Raw genomic sequence first — 25186 nt, 5'->3', positions numbered from 1 at the left:
TTCTAAGCCAGGTAAGAAAGTAGCTTCCACCAGCTTTCTCTTGGCTGACTGTGAAAAACATGCACTATTCCAAAAGTAAAACCCCAGCTGTAGCCTTAACTTTGATAACAAATGCTTAATATGTAACTTAAATGATAAGTCCTCTTCCAACACAAAGCCCAGGTATCTATAGGAGGAGACTATAGTTCTAGAGAATTACCCTGCAAAGTGTAAAGAGAAGGTAAAGAAGATTCACACTTACGTTTCCTAGAAAAGACCATATATTTAGTTTTCTTTTCATTCAGAACTAGTTTTAAAGAGATGAGGTTATGCTGAAGTATTACAAATGCTTCCTGCAGCTTTAAGATGCATTTATAACTATTTAAGATAATTTTGCTTGCTTTAAGGAAAAACTCAATTAAATTGTATTTATTTTCCAGGAAACAAGACTTAATATCTTATGTCATTTTACTACTTTGGTAAATGCATCTTGAGTTAAGAAATGTTCGATTTTTGGACTGGAAACAAGACAAAAATACTAAGTCAGAAAAGCATTTTTTTGCTGTATATTTGTAAAGTTTAAAGTTATGAACACGTTTTACAATCTGTTAGCTACAATATACACTTTTATTAACCATTATTAAGGATTAATGTAAAACTTTATCTCTGATAAAACTTTTCCAGATGGTAGCTCCTCCCACCCGATAAACAATTGAAATCAACATGATTGGTCTGCTGGCGATGACATCACACGCACTGGTGCAGTATATATACTGCAGCCGGATGAAGCACACATTCACTTTGTCTTCAAATCTGATTACAGAGACTACCTTTTGACCTTTGCAAGGACATCTTCAACTTTTTGGGAAAATGGCATCTGAATAGTAAGTTCACATTTCTTTTTTCTAGTTGATTTTTCCTATTTGTGTTGTGTCTGATCAAATATTTTTTCCATGTTATTGCCATGCTGTTGTTATATGCTGTTATTTGCCTATTGGTTATTTGCTTGTTATTGTTATATGCCAGTTGACAAAGTATGGATAAAAACATGATATAACTAATGTTGAGCAAATTGTGGAAAATTAAAGGATAGTATCTCTTTAAAGTAAGACTTGTTTCTCATCCCAAAACCTAAACTAGGTCAAGGGCCAGGTGTGAATTGGTCAGTCACTTTAGCACACACCAGGCCCCTTTCTTAAGAAGGCTGAAAAACTGGTTCTGGTAGCATTACAATAGCTTTCTATGATAAGCTTTGCTGGTCATTTTTCACATTATGCCTCTGTTTTAAGAATGCTCTGTCTTCATTCATTTTCACATTTGTAATCGTTGGTGTGTCTGCTTTGTCTCACAGCCAGAAATCTGACCGCCGCATTGTTCACTGCTTGCTGTGTGAAAAACCACAGGAGATACTGACGACGCATCTGAGCAGAGTTTGCATGAAGAAAAATACACCCGAAGAACGGCTGAAGGAGGTGAAGAGGGCCAAGGAGTCTGCCAAGGCGTGGACACGGCAAGCAAGGAACTGGGACTACAAGGAAATGGTCAAACGTTACCCCCACAGACCATCCAGGCTGGCTCTTCTGGAAGAGCTGCACCAAAGAAACTTTTTTGTGGCTAATGCTCCTAATCAGGCAGACCTGGTGTACGAAGAGACGTCCACCAGCATGGCTGCCGTTCCCACAGCCAGTGACCCTTCTGGGGCGGCCGGTGTCAGCTCTGGGGCGGACAGTGGCGTCTCTGTGGCAGAGGTTAGCAGCTCTGAAAACAGCACCACTGATCCAAGTGACCGGACATGGCAAAAGTAAGTTCTAAACCTCACACACATCAGTGCAGAAACTGTGAACAAACTGTAAGGTTGCTTTGAGCTCATTTTCTTCTGTCTATTTTTTTCAGAGAAGGCCCCCAGGCAGAGAAGAGAAGGCGAGTGAAAGAGGAGGTTGGCAGCCCAACACCAGACTTTGACGCTTTCCTACAGGCCTTCCCTGTAGGAATCACTGGCCAGCCACCCAACAAAACCCAAAGAGCAAACGCTGGGTTCCCTGCCGACCGAGTGTTTTATGACAAGTGGAGAGCGCTGCAGTACAGCAAGCGGGAGCAACATCTTTTGTGTAAGTGTAGATACTTTCTTAGCCAATGATTAGAGTTGCACCAACAGAAACATTTAGAACTCGTGTGTGAACCTGAATTTTAATTTAAATGTTCTCTCTTTGACAGCAAAATGCTCAAGACTTGCCCCGACTGCAGTGACGGTGGCTAAAGTCATAGAGGCAGAGGGGTGGACGGCCAATCATCCCTGCCCAGAGGACGTCATTGCAAAGTGGAGGCCGCTCAGCAGAGCACAGGCACAGAGTGACCCAAACATCATCAGGGGGGTGACCAAGCAGAAATGGTCGGGTCTGGCTGTGAAGGACTTTGGGGAGCAGAAAGGTATGTACAAATGTCTTATGAACACAGTAAAATCCATCAAAAAAAAGAATATAATAACATCGTGGACAGCAAATTAATGACTCCTCTTTTTGACCACAGTTGTTGTTGCAACCAAGGCCTTTGGGAAGGGCTCCATCCTGTGTGATTTCCATGGGAAAGTGATCACAGGTGCTGAGGGCAGGGAGATGGCAGAGATGCAGGACGAGCTGGGCAACCTGTTTTTCTTCAAACATGGCAGTGAGGAAGTCTGCATCGATGCGGAGACCTTCCCCTGCGAGTGCCACCCGTCTCTGGAAACCACAGGGAGATGGATTACACACTCCAGGAAGAACTACAACGTGCAGCCACTCCACTGCATACTGAAGCTTCAGGGAGGAGACAGGCACGTCCTGCTCTTTCAGGCCACCAAGGACATTGTGAAAGATGAGAAGATCCGCTTTGACCACAGCATCAAGAAGAGGTCCTATTGTGGGAAGAAAGTGGAGCTGGAGTGGCTGGACGTCTGATTTCTGAAAGATTCTGAAACTGGGAGCTTGCATATGGACTATCAGTAATTTACGTCACAATACTGGGAGCTTGCGTACGGACTATCAATGTTTTACATCACAATACTGGGAGCTTGCGTACGGACTATCAATGTTTTACATCACAATACTGGGAGCTTGCGTACGGACTATCAGTGTTTTACATCACAATACTGGGAGCTTGCGTACGGACTATCAATGTTTTACATCACAATACTGGGAGCTTGCGTACGGACTATCAGTGTTTTACATCACAATACTGGGAGCTTGCGTACGGACTATCAGTGTTTTACATCACAATACTGGGAGCTTGCGTACGGACTATCAGTGTTTTACATCACAAAACTGGGAGCTTGCGTACGGACTATCAGTGTTTTACATCACAATACTGGGAGCTTGCGAATGGACTATCAATGTTTTACATCACAATACTGGGAGCTTGCGTACGGACTATCAGTGTTTTACATTGAAGACAAGACGGAGGTCATTGTATTTGGCCCAAATGATAACTCTCCGTGTATAAGCCCTGATTTAAAGAGTCTGTCGCCTTTTAAATCCCCAAGAGTGCGGAACCTAGGTGTTCTAGTTGATCAGCATTTAAAATCTGACAAAACATTTTTGTCCGTAATCAGTTCAAGTTTCTACCAGCTTCGTCTACTCTCAAAAATCACAGGCTTTCTTACACCTAGAACTCTGGAAATGGCTGTTCACGCTTTTATCACATCTAGGCTTGACTATTGCAATTCTTTATATTGCGGCAATGCAAGCTCTCAAATTGCTCGCTTACAGTTAATCCAAAATGCTGCGGCTAGACTTATTCATAAGTGTAACAAACATTACCATATTTCACCCGTTCTTAAATCTTTACACTGGCTGCCGGTTCGACAGAGAATTGATTTTAAAAATTTAATGTTTGTTTTTAAATCTCTGCATAATTTAGCTCCTGACTTTCTCTCTGGTCTTGTTAATTCATACGTTCCGTCCAGAAACTTAAGGTCGATCGACCAGGCTCTGCTGGTAGTCCCCCGTGTTAGACTCAAGCGCAGAGGGGAGCGCGCATTTGCAGTGGCAGTGCCGCGACTCTGGAGCAACCTGCCCTTAGAGATTAGAATGGCTAATACCCTGACGGCTTTTAAGTCTCTGTCTAAAACTTTCCTCTTTTCACAAGCTTTCTGACTACTTTGACTGTTTTGCACTGTCTGTGGTGTTCTGTTATCCCTTAACTTGACACTTTTAATTTATCACATTCCCCTTATCATCTGATACTGAGTTTGTTACTCTTTGTCTGTTGCTGTATTATGTTGCTGCCTAATTTGCTCTGCATTTATCTCTTCTTAGTTTGATATTGTTCTGCCTATGATACTTTTCTAATTATTATTATTATTTTAATTATTATGTAACTGTTAATGCTATTTGATTCTATTACTGCTTTCTGTCTTTATATTTTATTTGTTATGCTTTTTCTTCTATGTTCCTTTGTTTTTGTTTAGTTTTTCTTTGGATTTTTATCTGGCTTTTTGTAAAGCACCTTGGTCAGTCGAGTGGCTGTTGTAAACGTGCTATATAAATAAATTGACCTTGACCTACATCACAATACTGGGAGCTTGCGTATGGACAATCAATGTTTTACGTCACAATACTGGGAGCTTGCGAATGGACTATCAATGTTTTACGTCACAATACTGGGAGCTTGCGTATGGACTATCAATGTTTTACGTCACAATACTGGGAGCTTGCGTACGGACTATCAATGTTTTACGTCACAATACTGGGAGCTTGCGTACGGACTATCAATGTTTTACGTCACAATACTGGGAGCTTGCGTATGGACTATCAATGTTTTACGTCACAATACTGGGAGCTTGCGAATGGACTATCAAGTTTTTACGTCACAATACTGGGAGCTTGCGTATGGACTATCAATGTTTTACATCACAATACTGGGAGCTTGCGTACGGACTATCAATGTTTTACGTCACAATACTGGGAGCTTGCGTACGGACTATCAATGTTTTACGTCACAATACTGGGAGCTTGCGAATGGACTATCAAGTTTTTACGTCACAATACTGGGAGCTTGCGTATGGACTATCGATGTGTCATAACATTGGTTATGCGCCCCAGACTCGGAGATGTGTGATTTCGGAGAGGCGTTGCTGGGATGTGCTCCGCTTTCATGTGGATGAATGCAGCAGCCACAGTGCCGTTATTCTCATGAACTGCCGGGCTGCGTCTGGGCTGTAATTCCTCTTGTTCAGCTACAACATTATTGTTTGCGTTATTTAGGTAAGCACATATTCTCGAAAAATGAGTGGATTTGAGATGATTTCTGTGTTTTATTAGATTTATAGTTTCAATTTTATTGATTTCTATTTATTAAAATTTTATTTATTTATTGTAGTTGATGTTGACAAATGGGACTATTTTTCAGGAGATTTGACCTGCTGAGATGCTGAACCAGAGGAGGAAAGACATGCTTCACAGACACATGCAACCAGGTAAGGTCACACAATTGGTTCAGTGGGTTGCTGCTTGAGTTATGTACATAATAAAACTGAAAACAGTGTCAAGTTAATAAAATGTGCAAACAACATGCAATTTATATATTCTTTCAGAGTGCTGAATGTGTTTGTAGCTGCTGCTTAAGCAAGGCCTCCCGCAACGCTCTCTCACACACAAAAAGTGCTATATAAATAAAGGTGACTTTTTTTAAATTGCAAACACGTATCTCTTAGAAATCTAACATTTCCAACAATGTAGATATTAAACAAGTAAACTCATGGGACATGTGGTCTTCACCTCACAGCCGGTGGAAAATAGGACTCAGGCAGAAATCACATTCATGCATGCGGTTATTAACGTTACTGTAGTGAAGCAGAGCAGGAGCGAGTGTTGAGGAGCTGAGCACGGCTGCTGGAGCGATTGGTTATTAACGTTACTGTAGTGAAGCAGAGCAGGACCGAGTGTTGAGGAGCTGAGCACAGCTGCTGGAGCTATTGGTTATTAACGTTACTGTAGTGAAGCAGAGCAGGAGCGAGTGTTGAGGAGCTGAGCACGGCTGCTGGAGCGATTGGTTATTAACGTTACTGTAGTGAAGCAGAGCAGGAGCGAGTGTTGAGGAGCTGAGCACGGCTGCTGGAGCGATTGGTTATTAACGTTACTGTAGTGAAGCAGAGCAGGAGCGAGTGTTGTGGAGCTGAGCACGGCCGCTGGAGCGATTGGTTATTAACGTTACTGTAGTGAAGCAGAGCAGGACCGAGTGTTGAGGAGCTGAGCACGGCTGCTGGAGCGATTGGTTATTAACGTTACTGTAGTGTGAAGCAGAGCAGGACCGAGTGTTGAGGAGCTGAGCACGGCCACTGGAGCGATTGGTTATTAACGTTACTGTAGTGAAGCAGAGCAGGAGCGAGTGTTGAGGAGCTGAGCACGGCCGCTGGAGCGATTGGTTATTAACGTTACTGTAGTGTAAAGCAGAGCAGGACCGAGTGCTGTGGAGCTGAGCACGGCCGCTGGAGCGATTGGTTATTAACGTTACTGTAGTGTGAAGCAGAGCAGGACCGAGTGTTGAGGAGCTGAGCACGGCCGCTGGAGCGATTGGTTATTAACGTTACTGTAGTGAAGCAGAGCAGGACCGAGTGTTGAGGAGCTGAGCACGGCCGCTGGAGCGATTGGTTATTAACGTTACTGTAGTGAAGCAGAGCAGGACCGAGTGTTGAGGAGCTGAGCACGGCCGCTGGAGCGATTGGTTATTAACGTTACTGTAGTGAAGCAGAGCAGGAGCGAGTGTTGAGGAGCTGAGCACGGCTGCTGGAGCGATTGGTTATTAACGTTACTGTAGTGAAGCAGAGCAGGAGCGAGTGTTGTGGAGCTGAGCACGGCCGCTGGAGCGATTGGTTATTAACGTTACTGTAGTGTGAAGCAGAGCAGGAGCGAGTGTTGAGGAGCTGAGCACGGCCGCTGGAGCGATTGGTTATTAACGTTACTGTAGTGAAGCAGAGCAGGACCGAGTGTTGTGGAGCTGAGCACGGCCGCTGGAGCGATTGGTTATTAACGTTACTGTAGTGAAGCAGAGCAGGACCGAGTGTTGAGGAGCTGAGCACGGCCGCTGGAGCAATTGTTAAACAAATACCCGCCTTGTGAATACCGGGACTTTGATTATGACGGGACGGGACACATTCACCAGGAGCCGGCACTGATCCACTCTTCCGGTTATGATTGAGGTAATGGAGCTCAGTTTATCATATTAGATACATTTAAGTGTGTTGAAAATGATGTTATGACGTTACTCTGTCCGTTCACTTGTTCACACTGCTAAGAGTAAAGCGCTCCTGCCAAATAAAACCCGAAACCGAGGGTAGCGCAGATATGACGCGATTGACAGCCGACTTCCTCAAACGCTATGCTGACATGTCCCTGTATGTATGTATGTATGTATACATATATATTTATATATATATATATATATATATATATATATATATATATATATATATATATATATATATATATATATATATATTAGGGCCGGGACTTTAACGCGTTAATTAAGATTAATTAATTACGGGACTTTAACGCGTTAATTAATTAAGCAAAAAAAATAAAAAAATTTAGCCACACTTATTTTTGCACCGCGGAACGTTTTTCAATGAATGAGTTTCGACGGACCGATTATACTGGAACACCAACTAGCGCTCCGGAGTCACGACAACAACAAACCATCTCATGTTCATGTTCAAGACTGAACATGAACGAAGAAGCTGATGAGACCGCTTTGCTTGGCCGTGATGGGAAATTTTGTTTTAAAAACGAAAGAATGGAAGCGTCGTCAAGAGCATGGTTGTGTGCAAGCTATACAACAAGGAGTTAGCGTATCACCGCAGCACATCGAGCCTCAAATATCACAAATATGCTTTTGCTAAACTTAATGGCAAACATTGCACTGCTAGACTGAAATAAATAAATGATATTTTGTTGATTAAGAGCTTATGTATTCAGTCATTATTCAATGGTATACTAAAAATACATGTGAAAAATTACTTCTCATTGTTCTCAGGTCAAATATTTATATGCAATTAAAATGCGATTAATTTCGATTAATCAATTACAAAGCCTCTAATTAATTAGATTAATTTTTTTAATCGAGTCCCGGCCCTTATATATATATATATATATATATATATATATATATATATATATATATATATATATATATATATATATATATATATATATATATATATATATATTATACAAATTTTTTTTTTGTTCCATAAAGACACAATTTCACTTTTCACAGAGGAATTTTTATTACTTCAAAAACTCCAAACAATAGTTGTTTCCAGTAAGAAGACACATTAAAAAGTGACATGTCAGTTTGTGATAGTTCCATTATCAAAAACAAGAAAGGTGAACTCTTGCAATTGATGACGACACTGGTCACAACTCCCTGAAAGTCCGTGTCGGCAGATTCGTACGTCCACCTTCTCGCCAAACTTTAGAAACAAGAAAAAGAAAAAGAAAGAAAAAACACTTTAAATAAGTACTTAGGGTTCGAGAGAACCTAAACAACTACAAATCTCAAATTAGGGATAATTATTATTATTAAACAATAACAAAACATACATAGGAAAAAGTGCGGAAGTGAATGGAAACGTGTGTGTGTGTGTTAGCAGGTGAATCTGTGAGTGAGTGTTGGCGTGAGACTGCAGCGGTGAGCACACTGACCAAACTGACCGTGAATGGAGAGTTTAGAGGGACCTCATCAGGCTCCAGGATGAACGGGACAGCCTTTGAACTTCTCGTTTCCAGCCGACCATTGAAGTGCGTCGCATCAGAAGTTACAGACTCGCGTCGTACCAGACAGTGTGCGATGAACAAGTGGCCGTTTTCTTCCACGGTAACCAATTCTCTCTCTCTCTCTCTCTCTCTCTCTCTCTCTCTCTCTCTCTCTCTCTCTCTCTCTCTCTCTCTCTCTCTCTCTCTCTCTCTCAATCAAATGAATCCTCGCTTATGCTGACCAACAACACTGACGTGTCCTTTTTTCCTGGCTCTCAGGGGAAATGGACCTCGCCTTTATATACTTATTTCCGCTAGTTAATTTACTCCACCCTATTCGTTTTAAAGTGACAGTGAAAGTAAATTCCTATTTGCTATTCTGTTACAACCGGCCTAGTGGTTTTTGGATATATTACTATAAAAATACTACATAGTGCACCTTTAACTATCCAATTAAATTTTCTGTTTGTTTGCCCAAAAAAAAAAAAAGTTTGTGTCCTGTGCTCGATTAACTGAGATTTCTTACAGCTTTTACAGGTTGTTGGCCTTGTTTGTTTCGTTGCTTCTATTGCGCTCCTCTTTTTGTAAGTCGCTTTGGATAAAAGCTCCCTGCGCCGCTGAGGCGCCCTGCTCTGCCTCAGCCGCTGAGGCGCCCTGCTCTGCCTGAGCCGCTGAGGCGCCCTGCTCTGCCTGAGCCGCTGAGGCGCCCTGCTCTGCCTGAGCCGCTGAGGCGCCCTGCTCTGCCTGAGCCGCTGAGGCGCCCTGCTCTGCCTGAGCCGCTGAGGCGCCCTGCTCTGCCTGCGCCGCTGAGGTGCCTTCCTCTCACCGCACCTCCCCCTGCCCCCGCGCCGCCCTGGCTGCCTAAACTCTACGGGCCGCCCCGGCCACTTGAACTCGGTGGGCCTCCCGAACTCGGCGGGCTGCCCTGGTCATTCGAACTTTGTGGGCCACCATGGCATCCTGAACTTTTTGTTTTCCTTGTCCCTCCCTTGTTTACCCCTCCCTTGTCTGTTCCTTTCTTGTCTGTTTCCCCTTTCCCTCCCGTGCCCCCCTGGTCTGTCCCTCCCGTCCCTAGTGGAGCGTCTGGTAGCCGCTCCTTAAGGAGGGGGTAATGTCACATGCCTGTCCTGTCTTGTGTGCACATGTGGGTTTTGTCATGTCTAGCATGTGCTCCTGTCATTGTCTGATCCCTCCCCCTTGTTATCTGATTAGTGTTGATTTTTCCCACCTGTTCCCTCTTGATTTCTTCCCCTTATAAGCTCCTTGTGTTTGTCAGTCTGTGTTGGATCCTTGTGTAATGTCTGCGTCTTCCGTCCTCCCTGTGATTCTGTTGGTTTGTTTAAGTTTGTATTTTTATTATTCTATTATGTGTTTTTCCCCCTCGTGGGTTGTTGTTGTGAGTTTGTTTTATTTTGTAAATAAATTATCATTCTCCTGCACATGAGTCCTCGCACCATTTTCCCTTGTCTGTGATGTGACAATTAGAAATATACTTACAAAAATTTTACCATTTCTAAATATATAAAAAATATATTATCATCATATTTCACAATACAACTTTTAACACACTTTAAAGCTACACTGTGTAAATTGTTTAGTTTATTCTTAGCTAAAATCACTTAGTTCTTTCAAAAATATATGTGCTCATTAATGTATGTTTACTTCTTTCAAGTAATAATGTATTCTCGTAATTTTATAATATACCATTGAAAATACATAGGTGAGGGTTCGGATGGCGTTCGCCATGTTGCTCCTCCATCTTGAAAGTACATTTGCCAAAGAGGGACATACCCGTAAATTCAAGCTTCGCTTTTCGCGTTTTTACACTCGATGGCACCGTGTGGAATGTGAAGAGGAGGATTGCTTGAGGCTGCTATATGATGATGGAGGATCACTCTTAAGCCCCTTTCACACTGCACGTCAGACCCGCAATATTCCCAGAACAGTGCCGGGTCGCTTTCTGTGTGAAAGCAACCACGTCCCGGAATTGATTACCGAATTCGACCCGGGTCGGGGACCTAGTAACATTGCGGGATATGTATCAGAGTCGCCAACGAAGCGGAAAAGAGAATTAAGACGGCAACGCAACGGGCAAATCAACAAGACAAAAGTAAATATTGGAGTGGCCTTTCCAAGATGGAAAGAGCTCATGAGGAGCAACGATTTTAAAAAGAACGCCGACGTTGCCTGCGTTCTTCTCGACAGGTAATATTAATTCAGCCTATTTGTGTATATTGGAAGTTTTATTGTTGCTTGGCTAATTATATCATGGTGTGCTGTGCATAACACTAGAACGACGTCTAGGATAGTTTTCCTCGCGTCAATGATGAAAAAGTATTGTTTACCTTATAACATAAATCTGTGTTCTATGACGGATAACATGAGATTATTATTTTAATTGCATTATAATTACTTAGATTAGCTTGCATTCATCTGGGAACCTGATAGCTGATGTTAGCAATGAAATGGTAAAAAATAACGAAAACGTAAAACTATTATTCATTTTACATAGATTAATTTCATCATAGATCATTTGGCAAATTAAATAGCTGCAAATTATAATAGTTTTCAAAAGTAACCTCATCAGATGAAGCAACACTCACCGAAGAGGTCGAACTGGAAGCCATGACTAAATCAGCCACCGTAGGAGTTAAAACGAAATCGAAATTGAGAGGAGCAGAAACTATTATTCACTGGATGGTCATATATCTTTTCACCACTAGATGGGGGAAAATATCACACAGTGTAGCTTTAAAATAATTCTATTTTAGTATATTTTCTAAAATACTGAAAATTAGTCTGGCCGCAAGTATATTTAATATACTTTTTTTCACTAGGGTTTCCTTTAAACATATGCAATGCCTTTAACTTTTAAAAACTTTGAAACACAATAACTTACCTTTCTGAGCTTGTTCCTTCATTGCAATGGCAATCATACACGATTAAGGAAAGATACGGTGTTTAAAACAGAAATCCTCAGTGTCTGATGAAGGAAGGTCTGTGGTGATGTTTGCTGGAATCACCACTAAACCCGGCTACATCAGTAAGTTGGTTTTATTACAGTGACTCACTTTAAATTCACTCCATTTCCAGGTAAGTGTACAGTGACTTACTGTAAATCTCACCTCTAACTTATTTGACGGGTACATGTTTCCTAAAATCCAACGACATGTTTCCGGGAATTCATCAGCTCAAAAAAACTGAGTCTGAACCGGCATCCTACCTGTGATCTATTTGACGGGGCAAGGCATGTGCCAGTATCAATTTATCATGTTGCGATTAATTGCTGAAGCTTTTATTACGGTATACGGTATTATCACGATACTGAAATAAGCTGCAAAAGAAGTGTTGTCATAGTATAACAGCTTTAAGGACCCCTTTAGTAATAACAAAAATAACTGAATGTTTAAATACAATAATACAATGCACCAAACATATATAAAAGTAACATTTTCAATCAGATTAAAGTGCAAAAGAATTAGGCTATGAAGAACAACAGGTAACACACTACAGTAAGGTCTCATTATTTAATGCATTCACTAAGATTGAGCAACAGCTACATTTGTAACAGAAAGTATAATGTTTTGGTAATGTTAGTTAAGAAATACTAATCATTGTTAGCTTTATCTTAGGTCCAAACTTCTTTTGATTTTAGTAATGTTATTAAACAGTAACTAAGAAATGAACATTACTTAGAATAATTCATTCTTTGTAAGTATTTTTCATTGTCAGTTTGGTAATAATGAATTAACATGTTAACTAATGAAGTCGTATGTCTCAAAGTTTTACTGAACAATAACAAATAATTAAAACATGTCTTATCATTAGGGCATGTTGTAGTCCAGATTAAAACATAAAAATGTTTAAGTTTGAAAAGAAATAGTCTATTAAGTCTTTAAGTATTTGGTGCTGAGCCTGTGATGAACAGCATTGAGAATACAAACGAATGGCCGTTTGGAGAATTGAAAACTTCACTAGCGGTTGCTTTTGTTTGCTGGTTTCCGGGGTAACCGCAGCATTCAGCCGTTCATCAGCGCCCTCTGCTGTCACTGAGCGGCACTTCAGCAGCGCGTCTCTGTCACTCCTTCAGTCATGTTCAAATGTACCTTGAGCTTGTTTACGTCCCTTTGACGCAGAATACAGTGGTGTTGAGCATTTTATATGATTGATGGGCAAAGTATTCTTAAAGGGGGGGTGAAATGCTGTTTCATGCATACTGAGCTTTTTACACTGTTAAAGACTTGGATTCCCATTCTAAACATAGACAAAGTTTCAAAAACTAATGTTGGACGTTTGATGGAGTATTTCTGTGTTAAAAATACTCCTTCCGGTTTCTCACAAGTTTCGGCGAGTTTTTTTCGAGTATGGCTCGACTTGACGTTAAATAGAGCGGAAGGTCCTTGTATGGGCCGTACGGGCTCTTCTCCCGGTAGGGTGCGCGCGCGCGTAACTAGCGCGAGAGAGAGGAAATGCACGCTGTAAACAGTCTCTCAGATGCAGATCCAGTCATCCATGAACACTTATGTGGCGCCGCGCTTCCCTTTATTCCTATGGGTGACGTCGAGCGTCTTCAACGCTTCAGCACAGCATTCTGGGAAGGCAGCGCTGCATTTGAACCGATTTGAACGCAGAAATGACGGGAAGCTTCAAGGCATCGCTTGAGTCGCGTCGCAAAGTGGATTTACACACCACTGCTGTCACAGGACTTCACCAAATCATACCAAAGAAGTGTATTTTTGACAGAGCAGTCCCAGCGATAAAGGTTCGGTCCTGCTTTGGAAGCAGCCGGTGAGTAAATCAACTTCAAATGTCTGTGCTGTCGGCTACCGTCGCGTGAGTAAACATCAGTAAACGACACGATCGCGTGCTTCGTCATTCAAATGCGCTAACGGACTCCATTGTTGTTCTGTATAACGTTACAGTATTCTGACGTGCAAAACCGTTTTGCTTGCTACTTCTAAGGTCTAGTCGCATACAATAGTCCATAAACCGAATCATGTCCTCATACACTGCGAGTAAAGACACACAAATGTGGAGAGGCCACTAAATACAGTAACTTACCACAGAGACGGACGTCCTGATGTTGCCGTTTCTACTGTTCAATTTATTTCTCCCTCAGATTTGATTGTGGATCATTATCTGTATTAGCTGAGATAGCCATGGGCTTCTCCACGCTTGAGGACGTCACCGCTTTGCGCGCTTGTCATTCCTTAGCTCCGCCCACACGATACGCCTCCAGGCGCTCGGTTTTTTCCGGAAAGACTCGGTACAGCCTATATTTCTTTTATAAATATGATAAAACTAAAGACTTTTCGGAGATATGAAGGATGCAATACTACTCTATAGGTACAAGAGCGCTCCAAGCGCCTGCCCGTCATTTCATCCTTAAGATAATTAATTGGCTAGATATATTTATTTATTATTCAGAATGCACAAAAAAATATAGAAACATTACAGGAACGTGCAAGGTAGTAAAGCGTCTAACGTTAGGTCTCTGTTCCTTCAGTAAACCAGAAGATCTTGGTTTAGTTTGATCAATCTGTATTTGAGAGATTTATTAGGTATGGAATCACTGCTGGGTATGGAAACCTGACTGTTCAATTAAAAACTAAATTAGCACGACTGGTACCAGAGGTGGAAAGGAACGAATTACATTTACTCGCGTTACTTTAATTGAGTCGTTTTTCTGTGTACTTCTACTTTTTTAAGTTGTTTTAAAAATCTGTAATTTTACTTTTACTTAAGTACATTTTGATTAAAGTATTGTACTTCGCTACATTTTAAACCACATCCGTTACTGAGTAAAAATAAATCATTAATGCAAAGAGGGGAGGAAAAAAACGCGATCCGGAAACGACTATATTGAATATAGAGGGCGCGGGCGAGAACATGCGCGCAAATATCAGATGGAGACGAACAAGACTAGACGTCAGTGACGCAGACTCAGGTGAAAGCAAAACGCCGTCGTGAATCCCTGGCTAGTGTGGAAATACTTTGGATATAGAAAAAAATAATGTGGTGTTGTCCTGGAGGATATCAAATGTGCACAAAATGTGGATGCAAATGAAGAAACACATAGAACATGTCCGGGCACACATCCCTCTGTGCAAATAAAGGTGTGTTTATAACTTAGGCCGATTGATTTCTGTGACGCAGAGGGAATCCCGGAATCCAGTCATGAACATTAACTTTACATTATAACGTAGATTTGGTGTAATACACGCAACATGGTGGATGAACGAAAAACTCGAATGTAGAGCTGTCCCACACAGCAAAATGACTCCGCGCTGGATCCGCCGCGGAGGCATCGCGGTTTCCGGAACGTACCCGCGAAACGGACCCGTATCGGCGTCCACTTGCGCGCAGTGGCGGATCCACAACGAAGGCGGATCGCGGACCCGCCGAGGCTCCGCGCATCATCCGCTCCGCATCCGCGTTTAAAACCTTACCTCCGCGGCGGGTTGACAAATTGATACATCCATCCGCCACGGACCCGCAACGGACTCATAAAATTCCTGGCTCATCTGGGCCGGGTCCGTTTTTTACCCGTTTATCTCATTTTCAAAATCTCTTCTGTTCTAGCTGTAGGATAAAACTATCACTAGGCCTAGGCTACTACAGCAATTTTTTAACCTAGTTTGTGAATAGGCCTTACGAAAAAGTCATCAATTTAATGTACAAAAGTAATCCATATGGAAACATAAAATTGATATTTAAATGTATGGAAAGTTATAGGTTATAGGTTATAGCCTATTCTGTTTTTGTCTTTTTTAATAGCCTACATTGGTGAGGCTACTCTAAATTAATTTTGTGGTCAAAACCTAATTTAGTGCTTTATAGGCTATTGGTGCAAACATAAAATATTTGATCTATTAGGCTACAACTTCAATGAAATGCTGCGCTATGCACAGCTAAAATATCAGAGACAATGAATAACTGGTGAACGACAAGAAGTTTAATAAAAAGGTTATTTATTTCTCCTATTACTCCGTTTGTGTGGATGGAGGTGGGACATGTCTCCTTGTTGCCCGATCCGCCGCCAGGTTGAACCACCTGATTGCGTGCTTGGTGACCTCCGCGTCCGTGGCTGACTGTGTCACTGTGTTTTTCCTCACAGCACCTGTAATCAAACAGACAGATTTGTTTATGGTATGTAGTAGCATCCAAAGCCAAGTATGCTTATACAATATATGAGATAGACATTAAAGGGACAGTTCACCCAAAAACGAAAATGTGATGTTTATCTGCTTACTCCCAGTGCACAAGATGTAGGTGTGTTTGTTTCTTCAGTAGAACACAAATTAAGATTTTTAACTCCAACCATTGCTCGTATAATGCATGGCAATGGGGTCTAATTTAGTGTTGCCAAAAGTACCAACCGCAATACCAAATCGGTACTGAAATGTTAAAATGTGACGCTTCGAGCGCTGTTGAGCTGTAATCATAAACACCTCTGACTGGTCATTGTGCTCACGCGCTCATCGGATGTGCCTGTGATTGGCTACAATGATCAACTCACGGCAGCGGTTTAAAACAACACGGAACTGTTTGAAAAGTGTTTTGAAAGCGGGAAGCAGGAGCGTTTGAAAGCACAAGCAGGCGTCGACTAGCGGACCGGTAGGCTGATAGACTCCTGTATTCTAACGCTCTGTGTGTATCTGTGTAAGCGCTCCGTGAAAAGCGTCATTGATGTATTTTTACAACATGTTTGTGAAGCGCTGATCAAAGTAGCCAATCACAGACCTATTTGATGAGCGCGTGAGCACAATGGCCAGTCAGAGGTGTTTACGATTCCGCTCAACAGCGCTCAAAGTGGCATATTTTTAACATTTCAGTACCGAATTGGTATCGCGGTTGGTACTTTGGACAACACTAGTCTAATTAGAAACACACGCAATTAGAAGTACAATTGGTACTGATTCTGAGTTTTTTAAATAAAATAAAAAAGACATCAAACGTCAAAAAAGTCCATGGTATAGTAGCCAGTCTATAAAAGGCTACATGATGGTTGCTACGATTTTTAAGGCTGCCCCAACATTTACAAACTACTGATTTTGAACGTATTTAATATTACTTTAAATCAGGGGTCTCAAACTCCCGGCCCGCGGGGCACTTGCGGCCCGCAGGATGATATTTTGTGGCCCTCTACTTGACACCAAAGTTTAATGTTAGTGCGGCCCGCGCGTTGCTCTGAAAACCATTTTTGGCGGAGTCGTTGCGTGTGCCGCGCTTTATGCCTCACTTTGTGTGTGTGTTTGAGAGTTAGCTCGGCCCTCTCTCATGTAGTACAATTGGTTGACACCGCATGATTGATATGTTCAGACAGTCGAAATGAATGTGGTTTAACAGCGCTCAAATGGCCAATCAAATCAATGTAGGCGGGATTTACATTCTCTTTTGGCTCGCGCACATGCTCCCGCAGCACACACACACACACACACACACACACACACACACACGCGCACACACACACGCGCACACACACACACTATTCTTTCCGGTAAAATCACAAAACTAAATTGCACACACACAAAAGCACACAAAATGCAACGTTTCCATGCTCTTAATAAACAACCATTGATGAACATTATAATTAAGAAAACTATATGAGCAGATTAAAACTGAACATTTGAGACGATTTACTAAAAGTCTACTATTAGACCACTGAGGTACTCAAATATAAGCAGCAGATGTACGTATTTATTCACTCATGGGAATAGTCACGGGACTAATAATATTTGACAACAATTAATGCAAATATCGTTCAGAATTTCGTTCACTGATCTGTTTGACCTGGTGGTCTGTCTCTTTGGCCTTGCTTTGAAATAGTCTATTATTTTAAATAAAAATAAACACATTTATTATTTCAGTAGGCTATTACATAATGATTTAATTTCTATTGGCCATATTTATTAGTACACAATTACCATCACACACCTGTTGGTAATAGATAGGTGCGAAGGACGAAGGATAACCAGATCCAAAAATCTCAAATATATTGGCAATAAAAAAAACACGAGTAAGCAAGAGAAGCCATGTTCATGTTCAGAAGAAACATTAATGCTGAAGAACTGTTAATAAAAAAGATTGAGAATATTTGATCAGTTGTACTTTTTTTTTTTTGTCTACCTCTAGCGGCCCCCAGGTAATTTGAGTTTGAGACCCCTGCTATAAATTATAAACTTACTGAAAAGCAAGGTCTTCGTTGCCATCCTACTGAAGGGCTTTTTGTTATTAACACCCTTCCAGTTTATCTGATGAGACACCCCATCTGTGAAGAGCCTGCCCAGGATGTTCCAGGTTATGGCGGGCGGAAAGGTCCAAAAATAAGACTAATGATTTGTCTTGGGAAATCGCTATACTATAACCAGTAGCTACTGACTTACCCACTGATAGGCCGGCGGTCGATCTGTATTAGCACTTTCCTCACGCGACGGGCAAATCACTTTCCTCACAGAGCGACTCACTTTCCTCACTGAGCGAATCACTTTCCTAACTGAGCGAATCACTTTCCTCACGCGGCAGGCGACTCAATTTCCTCACTGAGCGAATCACTTTCCTCACTGAGCGAATCACTTTCCTCACTGAGCGAATCACTTTCCTCACTGAGCGAATCACTTTCCTCAAGCGGCGGGCGAATCACTTTCCTCACTGAGTGAATCACTTTCCTCACAGAGCGACTCACTTTCCTCAAGCGGCGGGCGAATCACTTTCCTCACAGAGCGACTCACTTTCCTCAAGCGGCGGGTGAATCACTTTCCTCACAGAGCGACTCACTTTCCTCAAGCGGTGGGTGAATCACTTTCCTCACAGAGCGACTCACGCGGCGGTTGACTCACTTTCCACTTTCCTCACTCATGCAATGTTATTATAAAATCTTTACCCTTTTTTAAATACTGTGATGATGCAATAACAAACTACATTCAGTAAACTTGATCAATTTTGCAAATGTCCTTTGTTCTGAATCTGAACAAATACCATCAGTTATGTTCTTTAATTGATTCTCATGGCATTTTTTTTTTACCTTTATAAATTTACCTCTAACCTTTTTAAATGTGGGCTGTCATCGTTCATGTCAAATTCTTAAATGTTATCTATGCATTGAATTAGAATAAGTAAATATAGGGCTTTTAACAGTCAAACTGAACATCGATCACCACTGCAGAGAAATCTGCATCAGAGGTGGCATTTAGATTAGCTGTATAAAATTAAATATACAAATATGCAAAACAAACATGAAAAACATTGTTTTACCACTTTACACTAAAGACCTGTAAAGCTTTTGTGGATTTTACAAATTTAAAATACAATATTCTGAAAAAGTGACATTTCTATTTTTGCTAAGTTCACATTAGTGGCAAAATAGGTAACTTTAAAACAGGTTTTTTCACACTTTTGTCAGCCAAAGCCAAACCCTTTTGACCAAACACTTTGCTTGAAGTAGGCTACTCCTTGAGATTTTAATTTCAATAATTTAATGACTGTATTTTAATGATTTGCATGTTTACTTAAAAAACTAATTATTGTGATTATATGACATGCAGAATAAGAAAGACATTCTATTTAGATTTTTCTTTTAAATTGTAATATTTAACCTATTTGTTTAATTGTTTATGCTTTGATTATAATTTAATTAATTGCGTGTCATCAATTTATGAAGCCCCTACAATTCCCTTGTGAACCCCTGGGAACTTGGGAAACCCTGCTTTAACAAAAGAGACTTTTTGACTTTTTGTTTAAACACAGGTTGTGCAGATTTATGACACACTTCAAAGTTACATACACTTATGTTTTTGTAATCATCACATTAGTTAACTGTATGAGTTACATTCATGTTTTTTATCAAATTACAACAGATTTCTTATTTGATGATAACATTCAAAAGAGCATTCAAAACAAATAAAATGTTAAACATCACACCAACAGCAACACAGCTTGGGCCCCTAAATAGTGACTGTTTCACTAAGTCTTAGTGCCTCCAAGTAAACATCCAAGCCAAAACATTGACTTGACATTTGGGGATTGATGTGTTGAGCGACTTCTCGCAGCACAGACTCCTGAAGCGATGCAGGGGCCTCTGGAACTTCAACAACACCACAGTCCATGGCAGGAATAGCTCTATCATTTGTCCTGTATGTTACTATCCATAAACATTTTACTATCCATAAAAAGTAAGCTACAGTAAAATGCTCGGTCATATAGGCCTTGCAACAATCTTTAAAGCTTTGAACATGCAGTCACGGTTTGACGTGGCCGAGAACGCATTCAGATCATTCAAATAAAGTTATTCGTTCTGGTTTCAGGGATAAATAACATCAAATGAAATCACTGCTAAATGAAATCACTGCTAAATGAAATCACTGCTAAAAAAAAAAAAAATCTCAGAGACAGCTGCAGCTGTAAACTTTAACTTTTTATTTGTGTTATTGTGTAACCTATTTTTATGCCATCTTAACGATTCTAAAATTCGTTTATGGATTCAACTGACTTTTATTGTTATTTGAATTAGTTAGAGATCAAATTATCGTACATATTAATAAATGGTATTTATAAAATTATTTTATTACCAGTGTCATGTTTTTTTTTCCAAGCCAGATCCTGCCCAGCCCAGGAAATCGTGGTTTTATGGCATTCATTTTGTTTACTCGGATACAGAAGTAACATTGTGTTTTATCTTTCTTTATTTTTATTTTCTAACCATCACAGTATTTGAAAAGGGTAGCCGGCTACTATAGATATTAGTATATTGGTGAAAGAGTCGCTACCACCAGTCAGTCGCCCACCGCGTGAGGAAAGTGATTCGCCCGCCGCGTGAGGAAAGTGATTCGCCCGCCGCGTGAGGAAAGTGATTCGCCCGCCGCGTGAGGAAAGTGATTCGCCCGCCGCGTGAGGAAAGTGATTCGCTCTGTGAGGAAAATGATTCGCACTGTGAGGAAAGTGAGTCGCTCTGTGAGGAAAATGAATTGCCCGCCGCGTGAGGAAAATGATTCGCTCAGTGAGGAAAGTGATTCGCTCAGTGAGGAAAGTGAGTCGCTCTGTGAGGAAAGTGAGTCGCTCAGTGAGGAAAGTGATTCGCCCGCCGCGTGAGGAAAGTGATTCGCCCGCCGCGTGAGGAAAGTGAGTCGCTCTGTGAGGAAAGTGATTCCCCCGCCGCGTGAGGAAAGTGATTCGCCCGCCGCGTGAGGAAAGTGAGTCGCTCTGTGAGGAAAGTGATTCGCTCTGTGAGGAAAGTGATTCGCCTGCCGCGTGAGGAAAGTGATTCGCTCAGTGAGGAAAGTGATTCGCCCCCCGCGTGAGGAAAGTGATTCGCTCAGTGAGGAAAGTGATTCGCCCGCCGCGTGAGGAAAGTGAGTCGCTCTGTGAGGAAAGTGATTCGCCCGCCGCGTGAGGAAAGTGAGTCGCTCTGTGAGGAAAGTGATTCGCCCGCCGCGTGAGGAAAGTGAGTCGCTCTGTGAGGAAAGTGATTCGCCTGCCGCGTGAGGAAAGTGATTCGCTCTGTGAGGAAAGTGATTCGCCTGCCGCGTGAGGAAAGTGAGTCGCTCTGTGAGGAAAGTGATTCGCTCAGTGAGGAAAGTGAGTCGCTTTGTGAGGAAAGTGATTCGCCCGTCGCGTGAGGAAAGTGAGTCGCTTTGTGAGGAAAGTGATTCGCTTGCCGCGTGAGGAAAGTGAGTCGCTCTGTGAGGAAAGTGAGTCGCTCTGTGAGGAAAGTGATTCGCCTGCCGCGTGAGGAAAGTGAGTCGCTCTGTGAGGAAAGTGATTTGCCCGTCGCGTGAGGAAAGTGCTAATACAGATCGACCGCCGGCCTATCAGTGGGTAAGTCAGTAGCTACTGGTTATAGTATAGCGATTTCCCAAGACAAATCATTAGTCTTATTTTTGGACCTTCCCGCCCGCCATACCAGGTCACCCTCTTCACATCCTGGCCTCCAATGATGGCCAAAGAAGAAATCTAAAAGCAAATACATATTTTTTTAAATAGACAGCAAGGTAAACATTTCTAAGCTTAATTTGCATTTAAAATGTTTTGTTCTTGTTGAAAGCATCTAGAAATGTTCAAAAAGATAGAAACATCTATGTTTCTGCTTTTTCTGTCTAAAAAAAAAAAAAAAAAAAAAAAAAAAATTATATATATATATTCCAAACACAGGGAAACGGCATTTCAGGAAAGGCCTGTTTCAATAGATTATTTGCAATAATCATGGGCAATCAATAAATCTAATGGCACCATTCATATTAAGTAAGAAAACTCACCACTCTCTGTCGAGCTGGGCCATTTGATTGTTCCTTTAAATCATTTCAAATGCCTCCACTGCCTCCAATTGTTCCAGGGGAAACTGGATATTGTCCGGCATCTCAACATCTGGCCCCGGGGTGCTGTTCAGCCTGCTGCTGAGGTAGTTCACCCTTGCCACAAGCTGGTCTTGTTGTTGTTTAATTGTCTCCAGCAGGCTTAGGATGTGGACCTCAGCCGCTGTTGACAAACATGAAATATAGCTAAAATGTAGTGTATAAAATATATCACGTAACAGTGTTTATCCTCATTACTCATAATACTGACATTAGTTAATGACAAAAGTTAATGACAAAGTTTTGTTGTGGCACAGAATGACCCTCCAGTATTTGTCAGTTATTGCTCACCAGAGCAGGGAATGGTATCGGCCATTCTTCCCCCTCGCCATGTTGGTCTGTAAGTCAGGCTTGAACAGGGCTCCTCTGTTTGCCGCATGTTGAGGGCTGGTGCGGGGGGTGGAGGGAGTTGTGGAGGGCCTGCTGTTCCTAGCCCACAGTGAGGTGGGAGGTGTGTGAGAGGGTGACATTTTTTTATTAAATGGTAGTCATTTGTTAACCATGAATGATAATACACATGGGGCCATTCTATTCACTAATATTTCAGAAATCAGTCCCTACCTTGAGTAACTCTACGCATGTTAAATGCGGGTGTAGGGAGATGAGGTGGTGAAGTGTGTTGTTGTCCTGCCCCATGGTCAGGTGCTAAGGGAGAGAAATTGGTATTAAATGTTTGGGATCTGTTAACCATGGTAGGATGCAAGCTACAGGGCCAAACGATGGGAAACAAAAAAAATCTCTGGTCATGCTGAACATAAATGTTTCAACATTTTGGTACACTACCTATTTCAACCCCATGAATGAATTGACATTGAAAATCTGATATTGTAATGCAGATGCAATATATTGATTTGAAATGGTGACCCTTGCTGTGTTAATATAGATGGGGCTACTGTATTCAATATTTCAGAGATCAGTCTTTACCTAGGCAGCGTTCTCCAGGTTGAGGAGTAATTACTCTGCCTGGCACTCGGCGAGATGGTGTAGCTGAAGGAATGGATAAAAGAAGAGGGGAATATCTTTAGCACTAAGAATGCTAACCATATCTCTAAAATAATACTAGAATGTGTTATTTTGATATTAAGAGATTATTTCTTAAACACCAGCCAAGTTGAAAGGTACTGGTGGCCTCAGAGATGCCAAGTCACCATGTTCTGGCTCTTCATCACTCTCATCAGAGTCTCCGAAATGATGGCTGTTAAGTAACCATATCATTATGGTTATTGCAATCCCAAAATTGCCAAATATACATATAGTGCAAGCATCTCTGGTCTATTTGTAAATGCTATGGGAAATAACCTTTATATTACTGTAGAAACATAACAAGATAGAACACTTACACTGGCTTTCTGGCTCTTTTTTCTGGCAGCTTACCCTCCTGCTCGGCATCAGACTGTAGCTCAGAGGTGTTGCAGCCGGTTTGATATTGATTCATCAGCCTTACGGCGTCTTTGTAGTGATCTAAAAAATGAACATGAGTTTCATTGCACAATTTCATGTGCATTTTCAGAACATTTTCAGCAGAAGGAGAAGCAACCATGAAATTATTTTTAAACAAGAATTTAATGAATTGGCATACCACAAGTTCTGACGACCTTTACATCATATTTTGGCCAGTTTGGCTCATGCTTCTCCTCGTTCGCAGCTGCCCTTTTCACACGTTCAGTGCTCTTGAAGTTGGGCCAGTACACCATTCCATCATCATACCAGTGTACTGGCACAACAGCAATGTCCTCACTTGCTTGGAATTCAATAAGATGAAAAGGCATCCTTAATGTAGAAAGAAAGAAAAGGGGCATTTACTCCTCATCAAAAAAGGAATAACGTGGACTAAAGCATGCACAACTGTACAGTGTATACAAATAAGCAAATAAGAAGAGCTAAACGTTAACCTGAATAGTGGACTATGTACAGTCCATGGTATTGATAAAGGTGGGACATGTATCAATGCATGTTATATTCAGCATAAAATATTCCCCTGGCATTTTGAGGAATAATATGTCATCTCATATTTTGAAAACATTAAATTATGGGTGTAGTGTATGGAATACCAACTTTTGTGAAATACTTACATCAAATTTTCATCCAGAGTAATAGAAGTCATAGTCAGAAGTCAGTAGTCAACAATTTTATTAGAATTTTTTAACTTGAACTGTAGCTTAAACTGATTCATTGAACTGATTTTTTTCTCCATTTAGTGGAGGAGGGGTATGGCCACGAAACCATCCCTGTACGGCAAGGCTACACATTTCTGTCGCAGCGCTGACACCTCAACCGACTTCAACTCGTCAGATGAATCATTTTCATTTACAACAAATATGTTCATTCTGTCAGAGTTGAAGGGGTAGGTATAGAATGGAGACTGCTGGGAAAATTCAGTGTAAATAGCGTACAGACCATTATCATTTTGGATAATGTTTTTGATAAGGCAAACTTTATCTCCCACCAGAAACATGTTGTCCCCTGTAGTTAACTTGACGGTCCACCTTTCACATCGCATTTCCCCATATTGTGCATTAACTCCCATGCCAACAACAATTGGGCCCACAAAATGCTCCCTTTTCAGTGTAATATCTGCATCAGCAACCAATTTGGTAGCTGTAACCTCAGAAAGGCGCCGAATGAGCTGAGCTAAAGGGAACTCAGGTTTTCTAATGAGTTTTTTTATTTTTCCAAGGTGGTTCTCATATGGAAATGCTGAAAAAGAGTCCAGACAGCCATACCTCTTCACCTCGTCTGCCAGGTGGACCAGACAGTGGACATTGTACACAATCTGGTCTGTCCCATACAGCTCACCAAAATGGTTTACAAAAGATTTTAGCATTTGTCCAGCATAGTCAGCAAGGTTGAGATGTTCAGGGCTTACCAACATGGATATAGCAGTTGACAGGAGCATGAAATTGTGGTACATGTTACGGTCCAGGAATCCAGCCAGCACCACAGGGCCAGTGTACAGTAAGAACTGTCGGAATTCAGTCGCCTTCCAACGGTCCAACTCCCTAAGCGACCGTGGTCTCCGGGCAAACTCAATTGGCACGTAAGGCCTCATTGACTGGAGTTTGCCTGACATCCTGTCTACTATTAATGCCGGCAGTCTTACTGTTAACGGACCCCGTAGCCAGGTCTGGAGCAGTT

The 25186-nt window shown here is 41.5% G+C and overlaps 2 protein-coding genes across 2 annotated transcripts; one reads left to right on the top strand and one right to left on the bottom strand.

Annotated features, from left to right (window-relative positions):
- Window positions 1–1643: 1643 nt before the first annotated feature.
- LOC137040754 (uncharacterized) lies at window positions 1644–2966 on the top strand. Its single transcript, XM_067416529.1, has 4 exons — window positions 1644–1780; window positions 1873–2087; window positions 2194–2406; window positions 2506–2966. The coding sequence occupies exons 1-4, from the start codon at window positions 1644–1646 to the stop codon at window positions 2910–2912; spliced, it is 972 nt and encodes a 323-aa protein (XP_067272630.1). The 3' UTR covers window positions 2913–2966.
- Window positions 2967–21990: 19024 nt separating this feature from the next.
- LOC137040753 (uncharacterized) lies at window positions 21991–23820 on the bottom strand. Its single transcript, XM_067416528.1, has 7 exons — window positions 23631–23820; window positions 23392–23512; window positions 23155–23246; window positions 22976–23038; window positions 22613–22696; window positions 22343–22480; window positions 21991–22175 (listed from the first exon to the last, which is right to left on the bottom strand). The coding sequence occupies exons 1-7, from the start codon at window positions 23818–23820 to the stop codon at window positions 21991–21993; spliced, it is 873 nt and encodes a 290-aa protein (XP_067272629.1).
- Between the last annotated feature and the right edge of the window lie 1366 nt (window positions 23821–25186).

This window comes from Pseudorasbora parva, chromosome 14, assembly GCF_024679245.1.
Source record: "Pseudorasbora parva isolate DD20220531a chromosome 14, ASM2467924v1, whole genome shotgun sequence".
NCBI lineage: Eukaryota > Metazoa > Chordata > Actinopteri > Cypriniformes > Gobionidae > Pseudorasbora > Pseudorasbora parva.
This window is presented reverse-complemented; position numbering and strand designations above follow the sequence as displayed.